General features: G+C 37.2%; 3 protein-coding genes across 3 annotated transcripts; all 3 read right to left on the bottom strand.

Annotated features, from left to right (window-relative positions):
* Nucleotides 1-480: 480 nt before the first annotated feature.
* LOC147500579 (uncharacterized) lies at nucleotides 481-5,060 on the bottom strand. The gene is made up of 9 exons (XM_086562165.1): nucleotides 4,649-5,060; nucleotides 4,475-4,567; nucleotides 4,277-4,381; nucleotides 3,556-3,708; nucleotides 3,311-3,409; nucleotides 3,105-3,233; nucleotides 1,997-2,176; nucleotides 1,342-1,458; nucleotides 481-802 (listed from the first exon to the last, which is right to left on the bottom strand). Exons 1-9 carry the CDS (start codon nucleotides 4,913-4,915, stop codon nucleotides 638-640), a joined length of 1,308 nt encoding a protein of 435 aa, XP_086418291.1. The 5' UTR covers nucleotides 4,916-5,060; the 3' UTR covers nucleotides 481-637.
* Nucleotides 5,061-11,187: 6,127 nt separating this feature from the next.
* Nucleotides 11,188-13,133, bottom strand: LOC147500578 (cytochrome P450 71AP13-like). Its single transcript, XM_086562164.1, has 2 exons — nucleotides 12,147-13,133; nucleotides 11,188-11,878 (listed from the first exon to the last, which is right to left on the bottom strand). The coding sequence occupies exons 1-2, from the start codon at nucleotides 13,065-13,067 to the stop codon at nucleotides 11,258-11,260; spliced, it is 1,542 nt and encodes a 513-aa protein (XP_086418290.1). The 5' UTR covers nucleotides 13,068-13,133; the 3' UTR covers nucleotides 11,188-11,257.
* Nucleotides 13,134-14,001: 868 nt separating this feature from the next.
* LOC147500577 (putative sucrose-phosphate synthase 3) lies at nucleotides 14,002-19,676 on the bottom strand. Its single transcript, XM_086562163.1, is given in 14 exon segments — nucleotides 14,002-14,460; nucleotides 15,033-15,160; nucleotides 15,255-15,626; nucleotides 15,628-15,802; nucleotides 15,804-16,237; nucleotides 16,883-16,945; nucleotides 17,038-17,091; nucleotides 17,182-17,358; nucleotides 17,443-17,574; nucleotides 17,658-17,780; nucleotides 17,984-18,682; nucleotides 18,774-18,837; nucleotides 18,964-19,196; nucleotides 19,312-19,676. Coding segments are annotated over 14 exon segments (3,207 nt in total). The 5' UTR covers nucleotides 19,576-19,676; the 3' UTR covers nucleotides 14,002-14,171.
* Nucleotides 19,677-22,543: the final 2,867 nt, after the last annotated feature.

The raw sequence follows: 22,543 nt of genomic DNA, 5'->3' as shown, positions 1-22,543 counted from the left end.
CTAAAGTTCCTTCTCTATATTTCTTCCCAACATATACTGAAAATAGTGTAAAAAGAAAGTTCCTCATCACCTACGTGGTCTTTGTCACTGGACAAAATAGTAAGTTCCAGAATACACCAAATGCTCGGTCTGGGTGTGCACTAATATCTGTGCAACTCTTTCCTTTCATCCCAACTACCGAACACTTTTATATGGAGCAATATCATATAGGTGCATCAAGGATATATATATATATATATATATATATATAAGGATATATATATATATATATATATATATATATATATATATATATATATATATATTTTTTTTTTTTTTTTTGATATAAGCAAAGTGTTTTGGCCCATTTCATTGACTGAGCTGGTTTAACCATCAATTAGAAGTCTGTCAACATTGAGCCGATTGAACTGTTTTTGTCTTAAAACGACCACGTATTAAACCAATCAACTGTGACTCCGACGGGACAAAATCTCATCATACTAAACCAAAATGAAATGCATTATACGAAATGAGATGTTTGCTACGGACATACATCTATAACTGATACATTTTACATTCTGAAGCAAGGGATATGTGGAAAGAGGTGTTGGAGATGGCGCAAATTACAATCCCCAAAAATTTGGAATGGTTGTGCAAACTACCCAACTGACCGAGCACGTAACTTGTCAGCAACATACAGGAGGTGACTGATATTGGTTGATGGGTAGTGTTGGAGCAGCTTGAGATTAGAAGTGAAATCTCCTGCCAATAGACGCCTGCGAATGAGAACCAACATTGCACAGCATACCCGCAGCAAGGTCTCCTGCACATACCCAATCTTCAGCATAAAAAAATGAAAGAAACAGGATTACACTCACAAAAGCATCGACTCCTTACCCATTCACATACTGCACAAGTACATACGTTCTACTATGGACATCTGACGAATTTGCAACCAAAATAAGATAGATTGTACTGGCAATTTTTAAAAACATCTCTTTCCTTGGATTCTTTTCAATGAGGTATAAATCGAATTAATTAAAATAATTAGGCAACCTTTAACATTATATCTACTATGATACTACATATCCCCGACAAAATGTTTAAAGAGTGTCTTGGCATTGCAGATGTGAATACACAAATGGGATGCGTGACACCTACAGACTTGTATCTTTGCCAGTGTGTATTCAACAGTATTAGAAACAAGAGACACAAAAGCATCTCTCGCGAATATGTGAATATTATTGTACTTTAACACAGTTAGCTACAAGTAAGATGACAGTAGTTGTTATGAACCGCTTTATAGCATTGTTATGAACCGCTTTATAGCATAAAGAATACAATCAAAGAACCAGTACCCACCTGAGGACCTTCTGGGTCACTTAAAAGTGTGTCCCAGATGTGAAGGCTGTCTGCAAAGTTGAACTCTTGGGTCAGCAGCAACGTTATCCATCTAAATGCATAGAACTGTGGATTCACCTGTCATTTCAACATCCAGAAATGAGGTCCTTTAGATGAGCTATACCACTTGAGGACATATTTCTAGAAAAATTATGTTGCAAATGAAAGCCATAGCATCCAAAGGCAAAGAACCTGAAACCAAATTGTATGGCTATAACTACTGTAACTCAAATCTGTAAATTTAAGGGACTGCAGTTAGGATCTTTGAGAACATGGAAGCAACAGAGCATAAAAGATCGACCACTTTTTGTGTGCTCTTTATAAGTGTTGTACCATGAAAACTTCTCTAGCTTTTCAATAGGGTAGAATGATGTCAACTGCCTTGAACTCCATTTATGATTATTCTTCATCAGGAATCACTTCTTAGTATAATTTCACATTTCCTCTTGAAGCAAGTTAATAACTATTTAAACAATATCTTTACTTTGTCCCTCCTCCCCCCCCCCCCCCCCCACACACACACACATGCACGGAGAAATACATTGGATGACGAAAAATAAAATTATGAACTACTGGAAGACAAAATTTAGCACTTCGTAATGTAACCATATCTTACTTTGGTTGTGATCTCCAGATGACGCCAAAGTTCCTCGTCATGCTCCTTTAATAGCTGCGACATCTTTGTAATTGTAGAACGGATACCAACAACACTGTTGTCAAGCTGCTGGCAGAAGTGGTCCCGGAATCCACTTAACAACTCGACAAAACAAAAAAATGTGTCTGCCTCTGCAGAGGCCTGCATACCAACCATGAAAAGCAGTAAGGAACGAATCAAGAGTCAAGACTGACTAAAGAATAAGGGCCCCCAAAGAATAATAATCAGATATGGTTTACCTCCTCTAATGCCAAGTTACAAGAGTATGAAAGAATGATTACCATATATATATTACTTATTATCATTTTTAACTTTTGTCAACTTGGAGGATCCAAATGTAGAAATTGTAAACAAAGAAACAACATATTAACTCATAATGCCTCTAATTTGAAACTTGAACGATAAGGGAGTTAAGTCCGATTATCATAGAAAAGGAAAGGTAACCAAGCTGACTCAGCTCGATATTGCCTTAATTGCAACTTAAGTCTTGAGTATGCCATCTCCAATAACAAGAACCTTAAAGAAGAAACCCTTAATTGAGATCTCAGGCAGTATCAAGTGAAAAGGATTACTCATATTAGATTCCCAAGGATTGGCAATGGATTATTTGGTGAAAAATGACAACTCAGCCAGTTTTTGACTTCAACCGCAATCAATTTGTGTCATTATGATATCACCCATTAACTGGATCTTACTTCCGAAACTTGACAATTATTTGTTCACTTCTTAAGTTCTTAACCCTTCCACCACTTGGCTCTAAACGACTACTTGACCACAGTTTTACCTCGGGAAGGACTACAGGACATAAAAAACAGTGCTCAACTTTTTTAGAATAAAAAAAAAAAAAATCTCTATTTATGATTCTAAGGTTCTTTATTCACTCAATCCAACAAAACTTTAGAGTTGAGACATAAAAGAAGATGTCAATTGACATGACCCCTCTTTGCTTTCTTATTCGACTACATAATTAGTATGTAAAACAGAAAGAATGATTGAGACATGTCCAAGAAGGAATATAACATGTGACATGCACAGTCCGAATTGAAATTTAAGAATCACTAATTCTTACAGCATTTTCTTCGTCGGGGTCATTCCTGAATACATAGAACAGTGGTGCCAAAACTTCATTCATTCCTTGAACATATCTTATACCGGGGTTCAGCTTTGCAAATATTATCAATATCCGTCTCAAAGCCTCCTGCAAATAAAAGAAAAGCTTACTGCTTTAGGTCATTGAGCCTATCTCCTGCCTAAGCCCAAATAACAAGGGCCCACCTGATTAGATTTTGCAAAGGACGAATCCCCAGAGAAGAAATGCAAGTCAGGATGAGTGCGCTTTACATCACGGTCAATCTGCTCGATGATTTCTGTGTCCTGCAATATGTGATTTCCGATTATATGAAACTCTCTGTGTCCACATTTTAACCTTTCATTACACCTGTACCGAATTTAAAAACTAGCTGAATTCATTACGCATAAAATCTGGGACTATGAGTTACCATGGCCTTTGATATAAGTACCTGGAAGAACTGATTCCAAATGCTGGTCTTTCCAAGGCTCAAAGGGTGTTCCCCCTGTGGAATTTCAGATCGTGGTAGCAGGCCTTTGTCTTCCAATTTTGATTCATCGGTTTCAAGTCTGGTAGATGTCTCCAACTTCCTTGTGATTTCTGACTGACTAGCCACAAAAACATTTAGAAATCCAAAACTCTCTATAGACACAAAAGAAAACGGGCACAAAAAGGACACCTATGGATACAAATAGTTTTTTTAACCTAATTAGGACACCAATAAGTAACAAAGAAAAATATGTCTGTAGGTCATCTATCAAAATGCCCTCTCAAAGTTGTAATTGCAACCTCATTGTTTGAGGCAAGATATTAAAATTGTACAGCTGAGAACTTGCTCTGAGAATTAGTGTCATCTATCAAAATCCCCTCTCAAAGTTGTAATTGCAACCTCATTGTTTGAGGCAAGATATTAAAATTGTACAGCTGACACTAATCGTTGGAATGTCATCCAGGTTCCAGCCAAGAAAGGCTAAAAAGGACCAAGACATTGTCTAACTGAGTATACTTAAGGACTCAGATTTCCATCTAAAAGGGGTGATGCAATCAGTAGTAAGCTGTGCAGCATACTCTCAAAATAGTATCTTCTATGTTTTCATTCAAACAACACCAATATCCTAAAAGCCAATTAAAATGTGTGAGGCATCATTAATAAAACTGTTAAACTGACTCACGGGATTGACAAGAAGCTCGTCGGTAAAATGCTTATACTGAGATCTCTTCCTAGCTAATTCAGCTACCCAATGTCCACGATCAGTCGGTAAATAACTCAATAGAAGCTGCACAACCAACCAACCAAAGCAAACATAACAATCACTTCAAAAAAACAAAGATCCAAAAAAAGTCAACCACTAAAAATTCAATAAATATACCTTCCATACAGTAGAACGAATCCCAGCTCCATCAGGTATACCTTGTGATGCCAATCTTCTTAACTCAAGCAAATTAATCACCTTCCTTGACAACTAATGAATAAAGAAAACAATTAAAGTGAAATTTAATATTAAAAAAAACAAATAAAGTATTAAAGGTAATTAATTAACCACCTCAGCTAAAAGTTGAGATTGTCTAGAAATATCTTCAGGTGAGAAACTAGTTCCATGATGCTCATCCTCTTCTTCTTCTTCTTCTTGTATACTTTCTTGTTGTTTAACAATTTGGGGTTCTGGAATTGGAGGAGTTTGGATGATGGGTTCAGGTTTAGGAATTGGAATTGGAATTGGAATTGGAGTGTATCGTTCTTCAGTTTCTGGTGATGGATTTGAAGTCCATAATGAACTGTTCATCCATTCCGGTACTCTTTTCTTCACCATTTTCTCTCTCTAACTTTTTCAATTAATCAAAACTTTTTTCTTCATTTAATTTTGGGTTTTTTTAGGGTTTTGATTTTTGAAGATATCGATGATTATTAATTATTAATTAATTAATTTGAGTTGATTGATTGATTGATTAATTGATGTCTAGAAAGTAGAAACACGTGGATTACACATTTTCAAAGTTTCGATGCCGGTTTCTCAAATCTCGGCACATTATTGTCGACATATATTGATGAGTATAACAAGTTAGCAAGTAGCAACACACCATGTGCACTGATTGTTAGTTTTCTTGTTGGTTTTAGCTTGTTTTTGGTTTTTAGTTTTTGGAACAGTTCCAGATAAGGATAGATATATATGTTACTCGATGGTATGAAATAGGCCAGTGTATATCTCAGCTCAATCCGATTAAGTTTTGGACTTTGGTGGTTAGTGTCATGCTTTTTGTCGACCTGCTACGCATAACAAGTGTCTGAAATAATATGCTCATGAATCTCAAAATTCAGTCGGCTTTTAGTTTAATACTAAGAAAATGTGGTATTCACTGATGTGTTCATAATACTCGGGAACAGGTGCGTGGTGTACTTGGAAAGAATTGAAGCTTCTCCTCATAATGCTGAGTTGAAGTACTGAAGAGTAGTCCAATCTAGTCTTGCTTTCTTGTTCTACAGTAACCTGTAACCATTGCCCTTATGGTCGTATCTAGGGAATTAATACAACAATGGTAAACTAGCTAGCTAGCACTGATAGTGAAGTTGAGATAAATTAATGTTTATGAGTTTCAAATGTTTATTGCTCCTTCATCAATGCTACACATATGAACCCTGGCTAGTTCTTAGTGCCTGCAGATAAACAGAAATAACAGTAATGAACATTTATAGTTCAAGCAATTAAGAAGCTAGCCTCTGAAGTTGCAACTAACAGTAAAAGCATTATATTTATGAATTCAAGAAGGTACACATATTAACGTATATCTATCTAATAAAACACAATGGTGTGGGGCCTATGGGGCCTCCATCCAGATGGATTCTGGGTGTATTTTAAAGTTGTGGCGTAAAGAAAATAAAGCCCGTCCCAAAATGCTTTCATTTATGCCCTAACACCTGGATCTATTGGATCTTATTCTTCAAACAAACTATGTATGCCCTATCCTTCCTTCCTGCCGCCGTCACTCTAGAGAAAGAATTGCCTTGTTTCATTTCCACAACCAACACAGGTAAATGACGAAGCTTGAAGCACAGGTAAATGAGGTCTGACTTCAGTTTTCATTCTTAATCAATCTTTTGTTATTTTGTGTTATGGAAAAGCGGGAAACAAACAAACTTAATTAAAGGTTGGACAAGTTGAAGTACTACGACAAATCGATGGTGTTGTGTTTGCATGGTACTCTTTTTTACAAGTACTACGACAAGTTGAAGTACTACGACAAATCGATGGTGTATAGTGAAAATGACTTCAAAATCAGAATTTGGGTAAATATTGGTTAATAAAATGGATTTTGACAGTAAATATTTTGCAGTATCTCGCTTCTACTTCATAGATAATATAAAATTATTTTATGTTCTCTTGGTTCGCTTGTTTATTCAGTTTTTGTATGATTACTGTTGTGGTTTAATTAGTATTTTAATTATGAAGGCGGGGTTGAGATTTTAGACATATAGGTGCCACTCTGAAATTAAGTTGAAATTACGTCCATTTTCAGGCTTGTAAATTTACGAATGCATTCATCTATACCTAGGTTCATTTACCGCCAAACCACATAGAAAGATCAAAGATACATAAAAGAGCACCCTACCAATAAAGAAACAATACAGTCATATTAACTTCTTAATATGTCTAAAATAATGGAGCAATATGTCCTCTTTGTATCTTAATATAACACCCCGTGTTTTTATTTAATATTTTCTTAGTACAATAAATAATAAAAATAATAAAAAGAGATAAAATAAAATAAAATGATAAATATTAGAAATAGATAAGGTAAAAAGGATAAAGATTATGAAGAGATAGGGTAAAGTGGATAAAGCCCATTCCATATTTTTCGGGGTGGTTTTAAAGTTAAAAGAAAAAAAAAAGGATTCACACGTGGAGGGGATTGGACACAAAGAGAAGAAAATAAAAATGGAGTTTTTCACATAAAGAAGAAGAGGGGATTTTTGCTAGAAATCTACTGATAGATAGCTGCTAGCAGGAGCGTATCACGGGTGAGTATATATTTTTATATATCTTATGATTTTCTCATGTTTTAAAAATAATATGTAAATTGTCGATTGTATATATATTTTTATATACTTGGATTGAAATTTTCGGTGACGTTGAATACTCAAGTTTAGTGTTAATAATTGCAAAAACAACAAATTTATAAAATAAATAAACAAGATAAATAGATTTTGGTTCGGAGGCAAAAACTCAATTGTAGATCAAATTGTTTGATGATCGTTAATAGATTGTGATTCTGTAATTATACTATTGTTTTCTTTGCTATATATAATGAGTTGTGTGGTTATTGTAAATGGTTGAGTTTTTGGGAGAGATTGGAGATTGATTTGGGATTTGAAATAATGGCTGTCAGTTTCCTTTTGTTAAGAAATTTGAGTTGGGCGTTTAAAACTTTGAACTAATGATTTGATTAATTTTGTTTTGTTTGTTGTTGTATATGGATTGGTTCTTGGTTTCAATTAGTTTTTGTTGTAGGTGGTTCAAATCTAGATTTGGTTTTTGGAGAAATTGATGATTTGTTATTTTGATTGCTAATAGGCTATGGGGTTTTCATGCTAGTGATTTTCGGTGGGTTGATGGTGGTGGTTGGATAGGTGTGCGTATTAGTTGTTTGGTGGAAAAGAAGGTCGATGGAGAAGATGATCGGGAGTGTTAGCCAAAACTCCCGCTTGGGTTTAGTTAATTTGTGTCGGATCTTTTAGGTGGGCTGAATTCGGTTTACATGGACCGGGCTTTAAGTTAATATATGGGTTATGAGCTGATTTTAGTTGGTCGTATTCCTTGAATGTACGGAATGTAGGTTTGGGTATTCCTTGAATGTGGCGGGAATGACTCGGGGCATTTATTGAATGTGCCATGAATGGCCCGTTAGTGTTATGATGGGTATTCCTTGAATGTGGCGGGAATGACCCAAGGTATTCATTGAATGTGCCATGAATGACCGATATTTTGTTATGCCCAAAAGAGGCTTTGTGATTATGTGTATGGAAAGCCCCGAGATGGTGTGACTCACAAGTTCTGAGTTTACAAGATGAAAGTATGTTTCACGGAGGCGATATCCCACTTGGGGGCGTATGTCTTGTAGTGGTACTTCTCGGTGTGAGTGAGTATATACGGATATGTGTGATTTGGCAAATGTGTGTAGTGCAAATCGTGGAGTAGGAACTAAAGGTTGAAACGTGTCTTTGAATAAAGGAGTCAACAAGATAATTAATAAGCAAAGTAAAAAAATATTGATTTTACGTGTGATGGAGTTATTGCATATGATGTCTATGATTTCTTATGAGAAATGTTTACGTGGTTTGTATGAGTTGATACTCACAAGGGATGAATGTACTCCTTGGTTGTGACTTTTCCTTGTTCTCATAAGTAGGCGAAAGTGATACTAAAGTAAAAATATATGAATTGTGTGATGCTATGGATATGAAGTGTGTGATTGAATAATACTAATAAATGATTGTGAGTTCTATGTGACCGCGGAATTGACTATAACTTGATATGTTATTACGAAACTATTAATGACTTGTGATAGTCCGAGATCTATGATTATGCACTTGAAACTTTATGGCGTAATGATGTCATATGAATGACTACCCTTGATATAGGTATTATGATAAGTGGTATTCCCGAATATCTTGAGACGAACCGGGTCATATCAATTAGACTTAAATGTCTTAAATGAGGTTTGGTTATGAATGAAATTTTTTAGGTGAGATAAATCATTTTATTGTGATGTCTAACTCTGTTTTGCGGGAGAGTAGGATCTATTAATCTTTTCTGCAGGGGACGTAAATATCCTACCCTAAGGCGGCGTGTTGGCTTAAAGGTAAAAGATACCAAACACATATTTAATTAGGTTGTCATATGTGCATTTAATAAATGGAATGTAAGTGGTATTGTATTGTGAGTTATTTTGGAAAGTTGGAATGGCCGAGTCTTGTTATATGAGATTCTTGGAATTTGTATGTTGGGGGGGTGAAATCTTACTTGGGAAGAAACTACACGCCGTTTTTGGAAAACGGAACTATATTGTCTTCAAGTTGAAATTGTTTGAAATGTTACATTTATTCATTTAAAAGATTATTATATATTTTGTTGTTAGTCTACTCATACCAAAGAAATTCAATTTGATGACCCATGTTTGCTTTGTTTTGCAACGTGGGTGTGTTCTTGGAAACATAGATGGTGGAGTCACGATGGATAAGGAGGCGTGATTTGGAGTTGCTCTTGGAGTCTTACGGTTTAAGATTTTTCTCAAGAGTGAGTTAGTTTCTTTATAATTTAATAATGTAATTTAAGGATTTTTTTTCCTTTTCGTTTCTTTTGATTTCAGTTTTTGTATATATCGTGTTTGATAACAGGGTTTTGGGTTTTGTTTCACCCCGGGTTTCCAGATAATTAAATATAATTGTTTTAAATATTGTCTGAAAATTTGGAGTGTGACACTTAAGTTCTTAATTAGACTTTAGTTTCTATGCAAGGCTTTAGACAGCAATACAGTCATATTCTGAAAATGCGACTGTTCCTTGTTCTTAGTGTCGCACAAGGCAATAGACGCCAGTCTCATACCAAATTGATTTCTGCTCCCTTTGACAAGGCTGGCAACCACGCTTTGAAAAAGGCCAGTTTATAAGGTTGCATTTGGATAGTTCAAAACTCCAAAGCAAGTACGCAATGCAGAAAAAGTGGGCCTATGCTAAGTTAACTTTGATCGTCTACAAAGATTTCAGCAAATTATTATCGGAGATCGAACTAACGAACCATCCCCTGAAAAAATGTAATTTGATTCCAAGCCAAATGACAAACTTCAGCCCAATGAAATGTAATCTTTTGTTATTTATGTACAATGCTTTTGTTCATTCATTCTGACTTCAGTTTTCATTCATTCTGACTTCAGTTTTCATTTGATTCATTCTTTATGTACAATGCTTTATGTACACTAATAAAGCAAATATTATATGTACGCCTCTTTATGTACACTAATAAAATGAGGTCTGGCTATTGTTTGTTCTTTGAAGGAGTGGTTCAGTTCATGTGTTCTGGACGCCTCTTGCAGAAGACTGAATGTATAATTGTTCCTCTATTATTCAGCAAATATTATAAATGTAGATGGCCAGAGCTTTGTGAACTCTACAAAGCTACGGGATCTTGAAATACCGTTTCTCGACCATAACACATGCAGTTTATTCCCCGCTTGAGGATAATGTTAACTCCGATCAATGTTTAGGCTACTTCTTCAAAGTTAGCGCCATGACGACTCTATCGATCTTGCGTCTGCGGCAGGCATACCCTAGTAGAATACAAATTAAGTTGGTGAATATATATAGATATGGGTTGGGCCTCGAGGAACTCCAGGTTACATTCACCTGGAAGTCGATCATTTAGAAACTTTGGAGGATTTGGAGGGTGTCTCACGAGTGGGATATAATGTTTATAGTTATGGAATGATGCAGATGGTGTTAGAAATGATTGGTGGGAGAAAGAACTAACATTGATGCACCAGTGGAGAACATGAGTGAGATTACTTTCCGCATTGTATATATATTTTTAATATATAGAAAAACGAGGGGGCGAGTGAATAGTGAATGTGTGTGGACGTAGAGGCATTTTGGTCATTTCACATTTTTTATTATTATTTTTTTAACTTTTTGAGGGGTAAAATAGTAATTTAATATTTATAAGTTAAAAAAAAAATCTATAGATCCCACGTGGGTACCACGTGCACAGTAGCTAGTGATTGTATAAGTGGGTAGAACATCTCCACCAAAAATCAATTTCTAATTTATTGTTTTTCATAGTGGAGTTTTTTTAGAGTTCGTATAAATTAAGTTGATACAACGGGCAGAATATACGATAATGTGAACTCCACTTAAGGTGACTCCAAAGTTACTCCACCACTAAATTCAATAAACTAGCCCGATCGAAGACTCACCTGGCCCAACCTCTCCCCTGAGGAAAAAGGTACACAACCAATTGAGCTAGAAGTTTGTGTGCTTTTCTTCTTCTTTTTGGAGGATATTACATAGATGAGTAAGTTGGCAGGGGAAGTTGGAGGATGGAATGCTTATTCGTTATTTGACTGAATCCAGAAATACATACATGGAACAAGATATATTGTCAACACTAGATAATATTGGTGAAGTGTGGTTTGGCAACCACAAACAGATTTGAGACTCTGTGCATTGAGATACCAAACACTTCAGTCATGTCCAGATCCTTGGCTTTGATGCCTGGTGGAAGCGTCCAGTCAAAACTATGGAGAAGCTGCGCTAGAGCAAGCTCCACAGTTGCGATTCCAAATGTAATAGCAGGACAACTTCTCCTTCCAGCGCCAAATGGAATCAGTACGAAATCCTGCCCCCTGAAATCTATGCTGCTACTCATGAACCTCTCTGGCTCAAATTCATGTGGATTCTCCCAGGTTTGCGGGTCTCTGCCAATTGCCCAGGCATTGATGAATATGCGCGTTTTGGCAGGAATATCATATCCATCTATGACTACATCTTCCATGGATTCCCTTGGAAGTAGTACCGGAACCGGAGGGTGCAATCTATATATCTCCTTGATCACGGCTTTCAGGTAATGCAGCTGAGGCAGATCACTCTCTAGTACGAATGTTCTTTCTCCCACGACTTTTCTTATTTCAGTTTGCGCTTTTTTCATTGCTTTTGGGTTCATGAGAAGCTCTGTCATTCCCCAGTCAAGGGTTATGAATGTAGTATCAGTTCCTGCCGCGAACATATCCTACAACCAGCAAATGATGATTTAATGTACCACATTAGCTGTCAATGGTCAATGATCTAGGCTCAGTAACCAGGCAAGCATGATCACCTTTAAGGGAGTGAGATACATAGCTGACTTGGGGAATTGACACATAAAGTCATCCCCTATAACCAGCTAAAATGGAATCTCGACCGCCTCTTAGTTTAGACTCAATTGAACACTTGCCAATAGTGAACTGAGTGTCAATTTTACTGAAGAGAAAACTTTGTCATTGAGTGTATTAACTCACCAAGATGACAGCCTTGATGTTATCCATTGTTAGAGCTATGTCAAGCGTTCCACCTTTCTGCAAATCAAGCAAAACATCAACAAGGTCCTTATGTTCTCCTTTTACTCTCTTAGGATTGAGATGTTCTTCAATGATCACATCGAAGAAATGATCAAAGCGCCCAAATGTTTTAACTAGTCTTGATTTCATGCCTGTCAGAGTGTTTATCCACTCCATGGAAGGGAAGTACTCCCCCACACTGAATCCTCCAAGCAAAATTTGATACTCCTCGAGCATCTTTTGGAATCCGTGTTGGTCATACTCACCCCCTTCAGAAAAATCCCTTCCAAAGGCGGCTTCACAAAGTACATCATTTGCATATAGCCCAAGAATCTTCGTAAGATTGGTGGTGCCGGGATATGAGGCAGCAACTCGGTTAATTAGACGAGCAACCTGTTTTTCTCTTAAAAAGCTGAAAGACTGAACTCGTTTCGCACTTAAAAGCTCAAGTATGCAAATCTTCCTTAAGTGCCTCCAATAAGCGCCGTACGGAGCAAAGGCTACATCGGTACAGTTATAGAATAAATGTTTTGCAGAGTAGAGCTGGGGGCGACTTGAAAGAGCAAGGTCATGTGTTGTCATGACTTCTTTGGCTAATCTAGCTGATGAGACTATCACAGTTGGGATATGACCTAGTTGTAGGTAAAAGATGGCGCCGAACTTCTCCGAGAGGCGACTGAGAGAGAGGTGAGGACTGTTGCCAAGCTGGTGAAGATTGCCGATAATTGGCAGTTTTGAGGGGCCTGGTGGGAGATGGAGCTTTTTACTTTTTCGATGGCCTTGTATTTCATTTGCGTTCTTAATTAAGAGAGAATATAGCAGTAGCAGCAGAAATATAGCTGCAACCAGAAAGAAAGGCAGATTGCTTTGTATGCTTTCCATGGATAATTGGTGCACATCCAAGGTATACCACCACAAATAACTTGGGATGAGAAAAGACACTCATTTATAGCCCATATAATGCCCTCCACCTAGCATTTGACCATGCGTTTTGTTTCTAGTCCAACCTGATCTTCTTTGTACCAATCTAGCTAGCTAGTGGATCTCAGTGATTAGAGTAAAAATTCACATGCACTGTACGTGTGGCTGAAGCATGGTTTCGCCAAATAATGGAAATACAAGTATGGGAACCGTGCTACACATAGGTGTTTTTTCAAGTCTTTAAACTTGTCGTTCTAATATTTCTCGGATAGTATTCTCTAACCTATGTCTCCGATAGTATAATTTTTTGAATTTTAGTTTTAATCTAAAAATTAATATAAAAATATTAGGATGGGTTGAATATAATTTCAGTAATGTGGAAGAGATTTTTTTAATTATTTTAAATAATATAAAATTAATTCTAATTTCAATAAAGTAGAAGAGTTTTTTGCAAATTGTTTAAAAAGAAAAGAACTGATTAGAAATTTAGAATAATTAAGGGAGGTGGTTCTAAAATCTTAAAATAGAGAGATTGGAAATACATTGTTGGGTTGAGAAGTAGGACTCCAAAAGACCCGGCTATTATATAGTGTAGAGATTAGAAGTTGATTCTGCACACGATCGAGATCATCCTCACAAAAAATCGGTTCATTTGAAGATGTACAACCTCGTCAAAAATAAAAAATCAATCAGAATATTATGAAATTATCAAACCGCCATTTTTTTTAAAATTTCATAACAACTTTTGACAAGGTTAAACATATTCAATTGAACTAATTTTTTATAAGAGTATACTCCGTCTTGTGGTGTATCTCTTCACAAAAAATTAGCCCTCAATTCATCTTGTAAATAAATTTGTTTTTGCAGGTTTCTTTGTTTGACATTTTTAGCCGGATGGTTTCAACTTGATGCAAATAATATTTACGAAACTTTTGTATTTCTACAGGTGTTTCTCGTTTTTACTGCAAAAATGCAGAGTTTAGAGATAGAATATGTCCACTGACGCATATGTGCTTTACTTCTTTCTCTCTTTACTCTCTTGTTCAACGTTACAATAAAACGTAGTCATATTCCAGCAACAGATTTAGAGAGCTCCTTGAATACGTTTGAGATCTCGTCAGCCTTTGCTTCCTTGGTTGTGTAGGCGACAAGAGGGCTACCCCCAGGAACAATGTCATCCTTTAAGTAGCTTCCAGTTGTCCGGAGCAGCTCTTCAGAACCATTCTCCACTACCCCTTTCATGATCAAGGTCTTGTGCGTCCCTGATATGAGTTCTTCATAATCTGTATCTCCAGTTTCGCCAAGAACCACGTACATATTTGCAACATTTAATCTCCACCGAACAAAAAGATACCTGATAATTATAAGAAGAAAGATTGACAAGATTATCAACTAATAACTTTATATGGTTAGGGCCATAAATTTAATCCACTCCCTGAACGTGGTGAGTCTGTAAGTGAACTCATCCTAATAAAAAGAACCTTAGCAGTCAGAACATTCCGACGACCCAAATCACAATGTGTTCCTCCCACTCACCTAATCCTTATTTTTCTATCCTTTTCTGGTAGGCTGTTGATTTAAGATCAAAGATTACATTATATATCATAAAAGTCCAAATATATGAATGCCATACTGATTGTTCAATGACTGAAAAGTCGAAGTTGGCGAACAGTGAATTGACAAACATAGCACATGCCCTTAACTAAAGGTATTACATTTTCAATATTCTTTATTGTCTATTTTTGGGAGATAAAATTCTCTAAAAATATTCAAGGACAACCAGATCACCTTATTACGAATGTTAAAGTAGGTCCCAAGTAGGATGCAAGTGAGACACCTAAAAGGTAATTTATTATGCATCATCTATTGTTAAGGTTAACAAATGATAGCACAACACACACACACACACACACAGAGAAAACATACCTGAGTGCCTGTGATCGTGATGCAAGAAGAGGGATGGCTTGCATTCTTGTTGAGTTTCGGCAATACATTAGATGGCACCTGAGTCCCCGCATTCTAAGCTTCTGTCTCATGTCATCTACTCGCTTTGCCTGAAATGGCCAGACACATCAAAATTAAGTCAACTCTACAAGAAACCAAGCAGTTTCTGATATTTAAGGTTGCTCGTTTTCCTTCTACTTTTACCTTAGAAGAATCTTTGATGAAGTATGAGATACAGTGAGCATTGCTTGATTTCACGTCCTCTTCAATTGGGCTTGCTGACTTCTCAGCTTTATCTACTCTACCTTCTCGTGTATTCATTAATTTCCAAATAGTCTTCTTAAGGCCTTCACAACCCCATCGATAGTCAATATGTGAGGCGTAGTCTGGATCCGGAGTAAGCTTCTCACCCTCCTCAGCTGAAGTACCAGGGTAATACACTTCGCTCCCACTGCTACAAATTACAGCATCAAACTCTGTAACCTGGACGTGACCTGATTTTAAGAACTCCACTGTCTCAGACAATGGCATAGCAGTCGTCAAAGCAAAACCTGAGAATCGAGCAGCTTGTGAGTCGATTAAGCCCAGCCTTAAGTATCTCATGTATTATTGGAAGCATTTTATTGTCAGGATTCCCCTCACTATTGTAACAATCCAGGGCTACAACAATCAGTCTCCGCCTCCTCCTCAGATTGGGGTACTTATTCCCAACATTCTCAAACTGTTTCTTTCCACCCTCAATTTCTTGCTGCTCTGACGCCCGGCTTCTTTAATCTTGCTAAGAATCTTTTTATCTGATCTTGCACCTCAGGACCACCCTGGGCTGAAGCAACTTTCTCTAATTCAGAACCACCATACTCCAAGGAACCATTGACTGAAGCTTTATCTCCATCAACAGATAGCCTAAGGGACATATCCTGCACGTCCTTAAGTGAGTCCCCAAGAGAGTCTTCTGCTTCCAGTTCATCCATTGGAGTGTCAGTTTGCCACTGTGGATGCCTCATCCTGCAAGCTGCCACCCTTGTCAGGTACGTGCGGCAGTGCTCTGGCCATGAAAACAGATGTATATTCCTCCATCCGTTCTTCCTGCAGTCCTGCCACAAATTCTTCTCAGAGACGAGCTTGAGTAGTGCATCTGCTATCGCTTGTTGATCATGGGGGTCCACGAGCAACCCATTGTTCAATGCCTAGAAATTGTTCAAATGAGAGAAGCATCAGTTAAACCTTCTAACCATCTGATAACATAGAATTAACCAACGCAAGAGATCCTTTCAGGGAACAAAGGAATAATGATGATTGCAATAGTTTAACCGCCCTTGAGCTTAGTACAGGATGAACTAAACAAATGCTTGAAGAAATTAAAAGGCAAACATCAAGTTCTGGGGCGAAAGATAGTTGTTGACTCCTATTGAAGAGGCAAGGACTAAACGTTTCAATTTTTTGATGGATCTTTTTTCATCAAACTCAGTGGACAATTAGGGAGTTTCTTTACTGCAACATGAACTAGCCAGTGGGCTGTAGCCATATTGTGGAGAGTTTTGTGCTTGATAAAGAATAACCAATTTGACTCGGTTCAGGTATTCTGAATATCTATTCAGTCACATGTTGTATTCATTGTATTTTACCTTAGGCCAATTAAGTAGGAATTTTCCATTTACATCTTCTCTATCAAAAAGGAAAAGAATGCATTATTCAAGAAGTTGTACGCATCAGAATATAGAAAAAAAATGTATCTCTCTATTTGCGTTCTCTTGTGGTGGCATCTGAAGTCTCAAGATTATTTTCAACAAAGTAGATGCTGCTATAAACTGAAGTTTTAAGGCTAAGTTCACCTGATGTATGTCGACTGGACCACCATTTTTAGTAGCAACCATCGGGAGCCCATGAGCTGCTGCCTACAACATTCCGTACAAGCCGAGTCAGATATTCTTTTACGAGATGAAAAAAGAGAATAAGATCAAGGGGAAAAAATACAATAATAACTTACCTCAATTAAGGTAAGACCAAAAGGCTCAACCAAAGCTGGGTTTATGAAAACACCCTGTGAGGTCGAAATTTAAAAAGGCCAATTAGCTGATTACACTGTTTAAAACAAGAAAAAATCAGTTGAAACAAGCTACTATAAACAAACCTTTGATTTTGCTGCAAGGCGGTATATATCAGGAACATCAGACTGCTTGTGATGCTTTGGATAGGCAACATGCCCATAAAGGTCATACTTATCTATCAGTTTCAATACTGTTGTAAGCACACTAGCATTACCCGATGACATTTCTTCTATGTCATCCCTATTCCCCATTATGAGCATCTGCAAACAAACACATGGGTTCTTTATAAGCATTTGTTAATGTTTTCTTAGTGGTGAACCATGTAAATAGGGAGAAATCCTCACAAGATTGGCTAGTTCTCTCAATGGACGGCATTCTCCAAAGGCTTTCAAAAGAGTGGTCAGATTCTTCTTTGGATCTGGTCTTGATAATGCCAGGATAATCGGTTTGTGAGGATTCGTGAAAAAGCGCATCACCTGCAGAAAGATACCTTTATTTAAATCTCATCAACGAAAAAACAAAGACGAAGAACTTTACAAACTGAATCTAAATAACTTACTTCTGACCATATAGGTGGGACAGCTCTAGGAGATCCATCGCCTATAAGTGCTGAGAGTTCCCCATCAGCCTCTGGCATCTCCTCTTGAACCACATTGCTGAAGTCCATACCAGGAGGAATAACCTGCAACAGCATGTGATTATAGCATTATTCTTTCTCGTTTCAATTGCACAAGCTAAATTGATATGGTCGACAACTGCAATCTTGGTTCACGTTATACAGAAGAAAAGGCCGTATCCCAGCATGCTCATAACTTCTTCTTAAGCTAGTGACTGACTCGCTCAATGCAGACACAAGCAGTTTAAATATAAATAAGATTTCCTTACCACCATCCTTGGCATGTACCGGCCATGGCAGTTGACCCCACGTCTGGCACGTGCACGCAGCACCTTTTCAAGCTTAACATCAAACCCATCATACAAACCCCACTGTTCCTCAATCTCTTGCTTTGTGCTTGTGATTACAAGTTCAGCAGCATCAAGGGAGAGCTCTTCTGCTTCTATCCTCCGCATTATTTTGTAAGTTGAGTTAATATCCTCTTTTGACTGGCGTCCCTGCTTAAGAAGCTGTTCCAACTTGTTCCTCCCAAGCGAATGCCCAGTGAGAACCATGGGGACATTCAACGCACCAGAAAGAAGTGCAGCACTATCCCCAGCATCTGCATAATGGCTATGGATGACATACGGCCAGACAGGGTGACCTCCGCCTATCTGTTCACCCAACACCCTCGACATATTAAGAACGTGAGCAAGAGCACCATCAACAAACTCCTGAATATGAGGCCATAGCAACTCTTTGTGAAGGTACTTGTCTCGTGGACCAAACGGTATCCTTATGATATAAGCCCCACTACTCTCTCCTACATCATTTCTGTCATTCGATTCAGAGCCAGCTGTCAGCATCTCAGTGGGCTCTCCATAACTCCAATCAATGTCAGGGGAAGATATCTGGCGAGTGAAAAGGTCTACCCTGTAAACTCCAGGCATCATAGCAAGTGCGCGTGCAAGCTCAACCACATATTTGATCTACCAATTCACCCAATAACTTGGTTATGAAATGCATATGACAATTTCATGACTTGTTTAACAAAACATATACATGTGTGTTGTTATTCACCTGACCACCAGTGTCCGAATCTCGCCCAAGCTCCATATTATCTCCTCGGACCAGACCATGCAAACTGATCAGGAAAACAAAACGTTCAGTCTAAGTAAAATGTGCAAATACGAGTATAATACATCTGATGAGATGAAATTGGAGCAGTTTAGTAACATAGCTGAATATAATTCCACAGCCAAAAGACTACCTGATGAGGATTATATATAGCTTCTTTCCTTTGTTATCGTCAGACCAAACTTCCAGGTTGGAGAAATTTCTTTGGAACCTTTTTCTTGGAGTCTCACTCTGAACAATTTCCCCTGTAGGGTCGACCTTCTCAGTCTCCGAAAAGTCCTCAGACATATCTTCAGTAGCATCTCTTCGTCCCAGCTCCCTCTCATACCTCCTTGTAGCCAACCTCTGCGTATCTTCCGACTCCAACTGCTCATTATACAATAAAAAAATAGCATGGGATTTTCTGTGATGAAGATAACAAGCAATATAGAGGAACTTAAACAAACACATTGAAAAAAAAAAGAAAAAAAAAAGGCCGGACCTGTTTCTTCTTTCTGGCGAGATGCCAAATACGCCAACAAATATTCTCAAGTCTAGAAGTACGTTCACGAGTATTACGAGTAGCAACAACTTTAATCCAAGTTCTATGTAAATCAGTTTCATCAACACCTGAAACAACTTCTTCCACAAAATACTTAGTTGGATTAAAGCCAACTGGTGGTGTTGGTTTTAAATCTTCTGTTACTGTTGTTCCTGTATCTATTATTGCTTCTAAGTATCCATTAATCCATTCATTGCCCGCCATTACTTCAAACAAACAAACAAAAAAAAAACAGAGCACTAGTAAAACAAACTATAGAGACAATATTAGAAAAAGTTTCCTTGGCGAAAAAGATAGAGAATGGAGTAATAAAAGAATGGGTATTGATTGTTTTTATGTTTTGAGGTGAAGCCACGTGAAGGTGGTGAAGAAGAGAGAGTATTCTGTATTTGAGTTGAAGAAGGAGATGTTGAGGTGTAAGGTTTACACGTGGCGAAGAAATAGAATGTGGGACCATGTGGTGTATACGTGTCAAAAGATCTTTGCCCGGTGTTAGTGGTAACTTTTAACAGCCCGATCTTTACTCTTTTCAATGAGTCCTATTCCTATGCGGTTTTTTCGTTTTTTTTTTTACTGAATCGGAATCTGGTGGTCATGGGAGTAGATGTTTGAAGTTTGGGTCAGGGTCTATCGGTCCACTATCAATTCTGTATTAATAGACCCGGCCCAAAGGCAGAGCAAAAAATAATAGAGTTTAGTTAGTTGCTATTTATTTAGGACAAAAAATAAACCAATCATAATAAACACACGATTTCAATTAATTCCTCAATACCTAAGGGATTGAGGTATTGAAGCCCTGTGAAGGTGGTTTTTATGGTTTGAGGTGAATCCCCGTGAAAGTGGTGAAGAAGAGAGAGTATTTTGTATTTGAGTCGAAAAAGGAGATGTTGAGGTGTAAGGTTGACACGTGGCGGAGAAATAGAATGTGGGACCATGTACGTGTCAAAAGATCTTTGCCCGGTGTTAGTGGTAACTTTTAACAGTGTGGTTGCCCGATCTTTCCTCTTTCCAATGAGTCCGATTCCCTATGTGGTTTTTTCGGTTTTTTTGCCTTGTGAATTGGAATCTGGTGGTCATGGGAGTAGATGTTTGAAGTTTGGGTCAGGGTCCATCTGGGTGACTCGGTCCACTATCAATTCTGCATTAATAGACCAAATGTAATTTTGATCAGAAAGAGACACAAACTATGAGGCCCATTATGTCATTTTAGGTGGTAAATGACAAAGATTTTTTTTTTTTGTTGCTGGGTGAACTTTTCAGTGAGATGAAAAAGAGGAAATGTAAATTTTCTGTTGACTTTGTTAACTTACTAATCCTTTACAATTTAGGGATATATATAGACAAAACAAGCCCAAAATATCGAATTCGGTGAATATTTCGATATATTCAAAAACCGAACTGATATGTATTGGATATATCGGAAATATATATTTTTTTGTTCACCAATCAAAAATTTGTTTTGTATGTCGATATATCAAAAATATCGTTGATTATATCATAAATATTGTCGATTATATTGGAAATATCGTCAATATATCGGTCAAAGTCAACAATATTTGGTCAAAATAACAATATCGGTCAAAATCAACAATTTATATCGTATATATTGGTCAATATATATAGTTATATCGGAAATTGCAATATATATTGGAAAAAAAAGAATTCAATATTTGGTTGAGATATATCGAATATATCCATATTAGTATACCAAAAAAACAATATATATCGACAATACATCGGATATATCGGCGATATTTTAGGCCTTGAGACAAAATACTGCCTGCCTGGGTGATCTTGTAGTAATCGATGGCATACAATTTCTCACTATTGTATACACTATTTCTCAGCACAAAATGACTTACCATTGAGGAATGGGTAAGTTTAGGATGCAGCACATAAATGAATGTGTCTGTTGTAATTTCTACTTGGTCACATGAAGTCTGTTACTAGTTGTTATACAATCATGGCAATAAGGATGACTCGCAAACGCAAACTTTGATCAGTATACCACTACACCCACAGGATGATACTTTAGTGGACTGCCGAAATTGTACTTGTGGAACCGCTCAATTTAATATATCAAGTGTCTGAGTCATGTTCTAAAATTCTAAAGTTCGACCACTGAGAAGTGAATTGAACGTTTGAAGTTTGAACCACACATCCATGATAAAGAATTGTCCTCCTTTTATAGTCTGTGTGGTATTACAAGTATATCTTCCTTCTCCGGAAATGACCACCTACATTAAAATGTTATCTTTATTGTCAATTTTACTACAACAGGAAGTTTCAAAAAGCGCTTTGTCTCTCTTTTGTTGGTGATCAAGCTCTTTCTTCACAAGGAGATGATGTTGTGATGACAAATGGCTTGCTTGTATGAAACAAAACAAGATGACAATCTCACTTTTATGATTCTCTTGGCATCTTTCATTGAATAAGTGACACGAAGTTGGGGACTCTTTTGCGTCTAGAGAAGGAAATTACCTCAAGAAGATGGATGATGTACTTCACAGAGGTACCACCTAGACAAAATTTGAAGGGACAGCTGATATCTCGCATTTGCTCCTTCACACGAGAGTATGAGACTGTCACTGGAAATACAAATACTGTTTACAATTCAAAATTTTCATACCATGTCTCTAAGTCTAAACAGGCCTTTACCCAAAAAAAAAAGCCTCGAATTCTCTAAACAGCCTCGGTTTTTAACAAATGTAATTAAATTTGTTCAAACAAAAGTGCCTTCCTAAGTTCCTACTTCCTAGCCATCCGTATAGATTCAAAGGTGAAACAGTTAAGCAAGTACAGTTTTTTAGAGATATATTGTTGATTTATAATAATGGGCCTTTATTGGGACTATCCTTGGGCCGGGCTTCTTAGGGGCTTTAACATTGGACCAGATAATACTTACTTCGTTAAAGACTTGAAGAACTTTGAAACCCATAAGAGCAAGTCCAAGGAAGAGCTGCTAAATTGGGCTGTTTAAAGGTATCACATAGGCTTTTTAACTTGCCCAGCCAAATTTGACACCCCAAAATCAAAAAACCAATCCAATCGCATTTTTCTGTTTTGAAGTGCTAAATGATACGGACAACATAGTTTCTGCTGTCCGTCCATTATTTTGTAACTCAAGTTGAAATTTTTTTTTTTTTTTTGACGACGATTGATTTACGCCGTC

Source organism: Coptis chinensis, chromosome 5 (assembly GCF_015680905.1).
Source record: "Coptis chinensis isolate HL-2020 chromosome 5, ASM1568090v1, whole genome shotgun sequence".
Classification (NCBI taxonomy): domain Eukaryota; kingdom Viridiplantae; phylum Streptophyta; class Magnoliopsida; order Ranunculales; family Ranunculaceae; genus Coptis; species Coptis chinensis.
The sequence above is the reverse complement of the archived record's forward strand: the minus strand, read 5'-3'. Positions and strand labels throughout refer to the sequence as shown.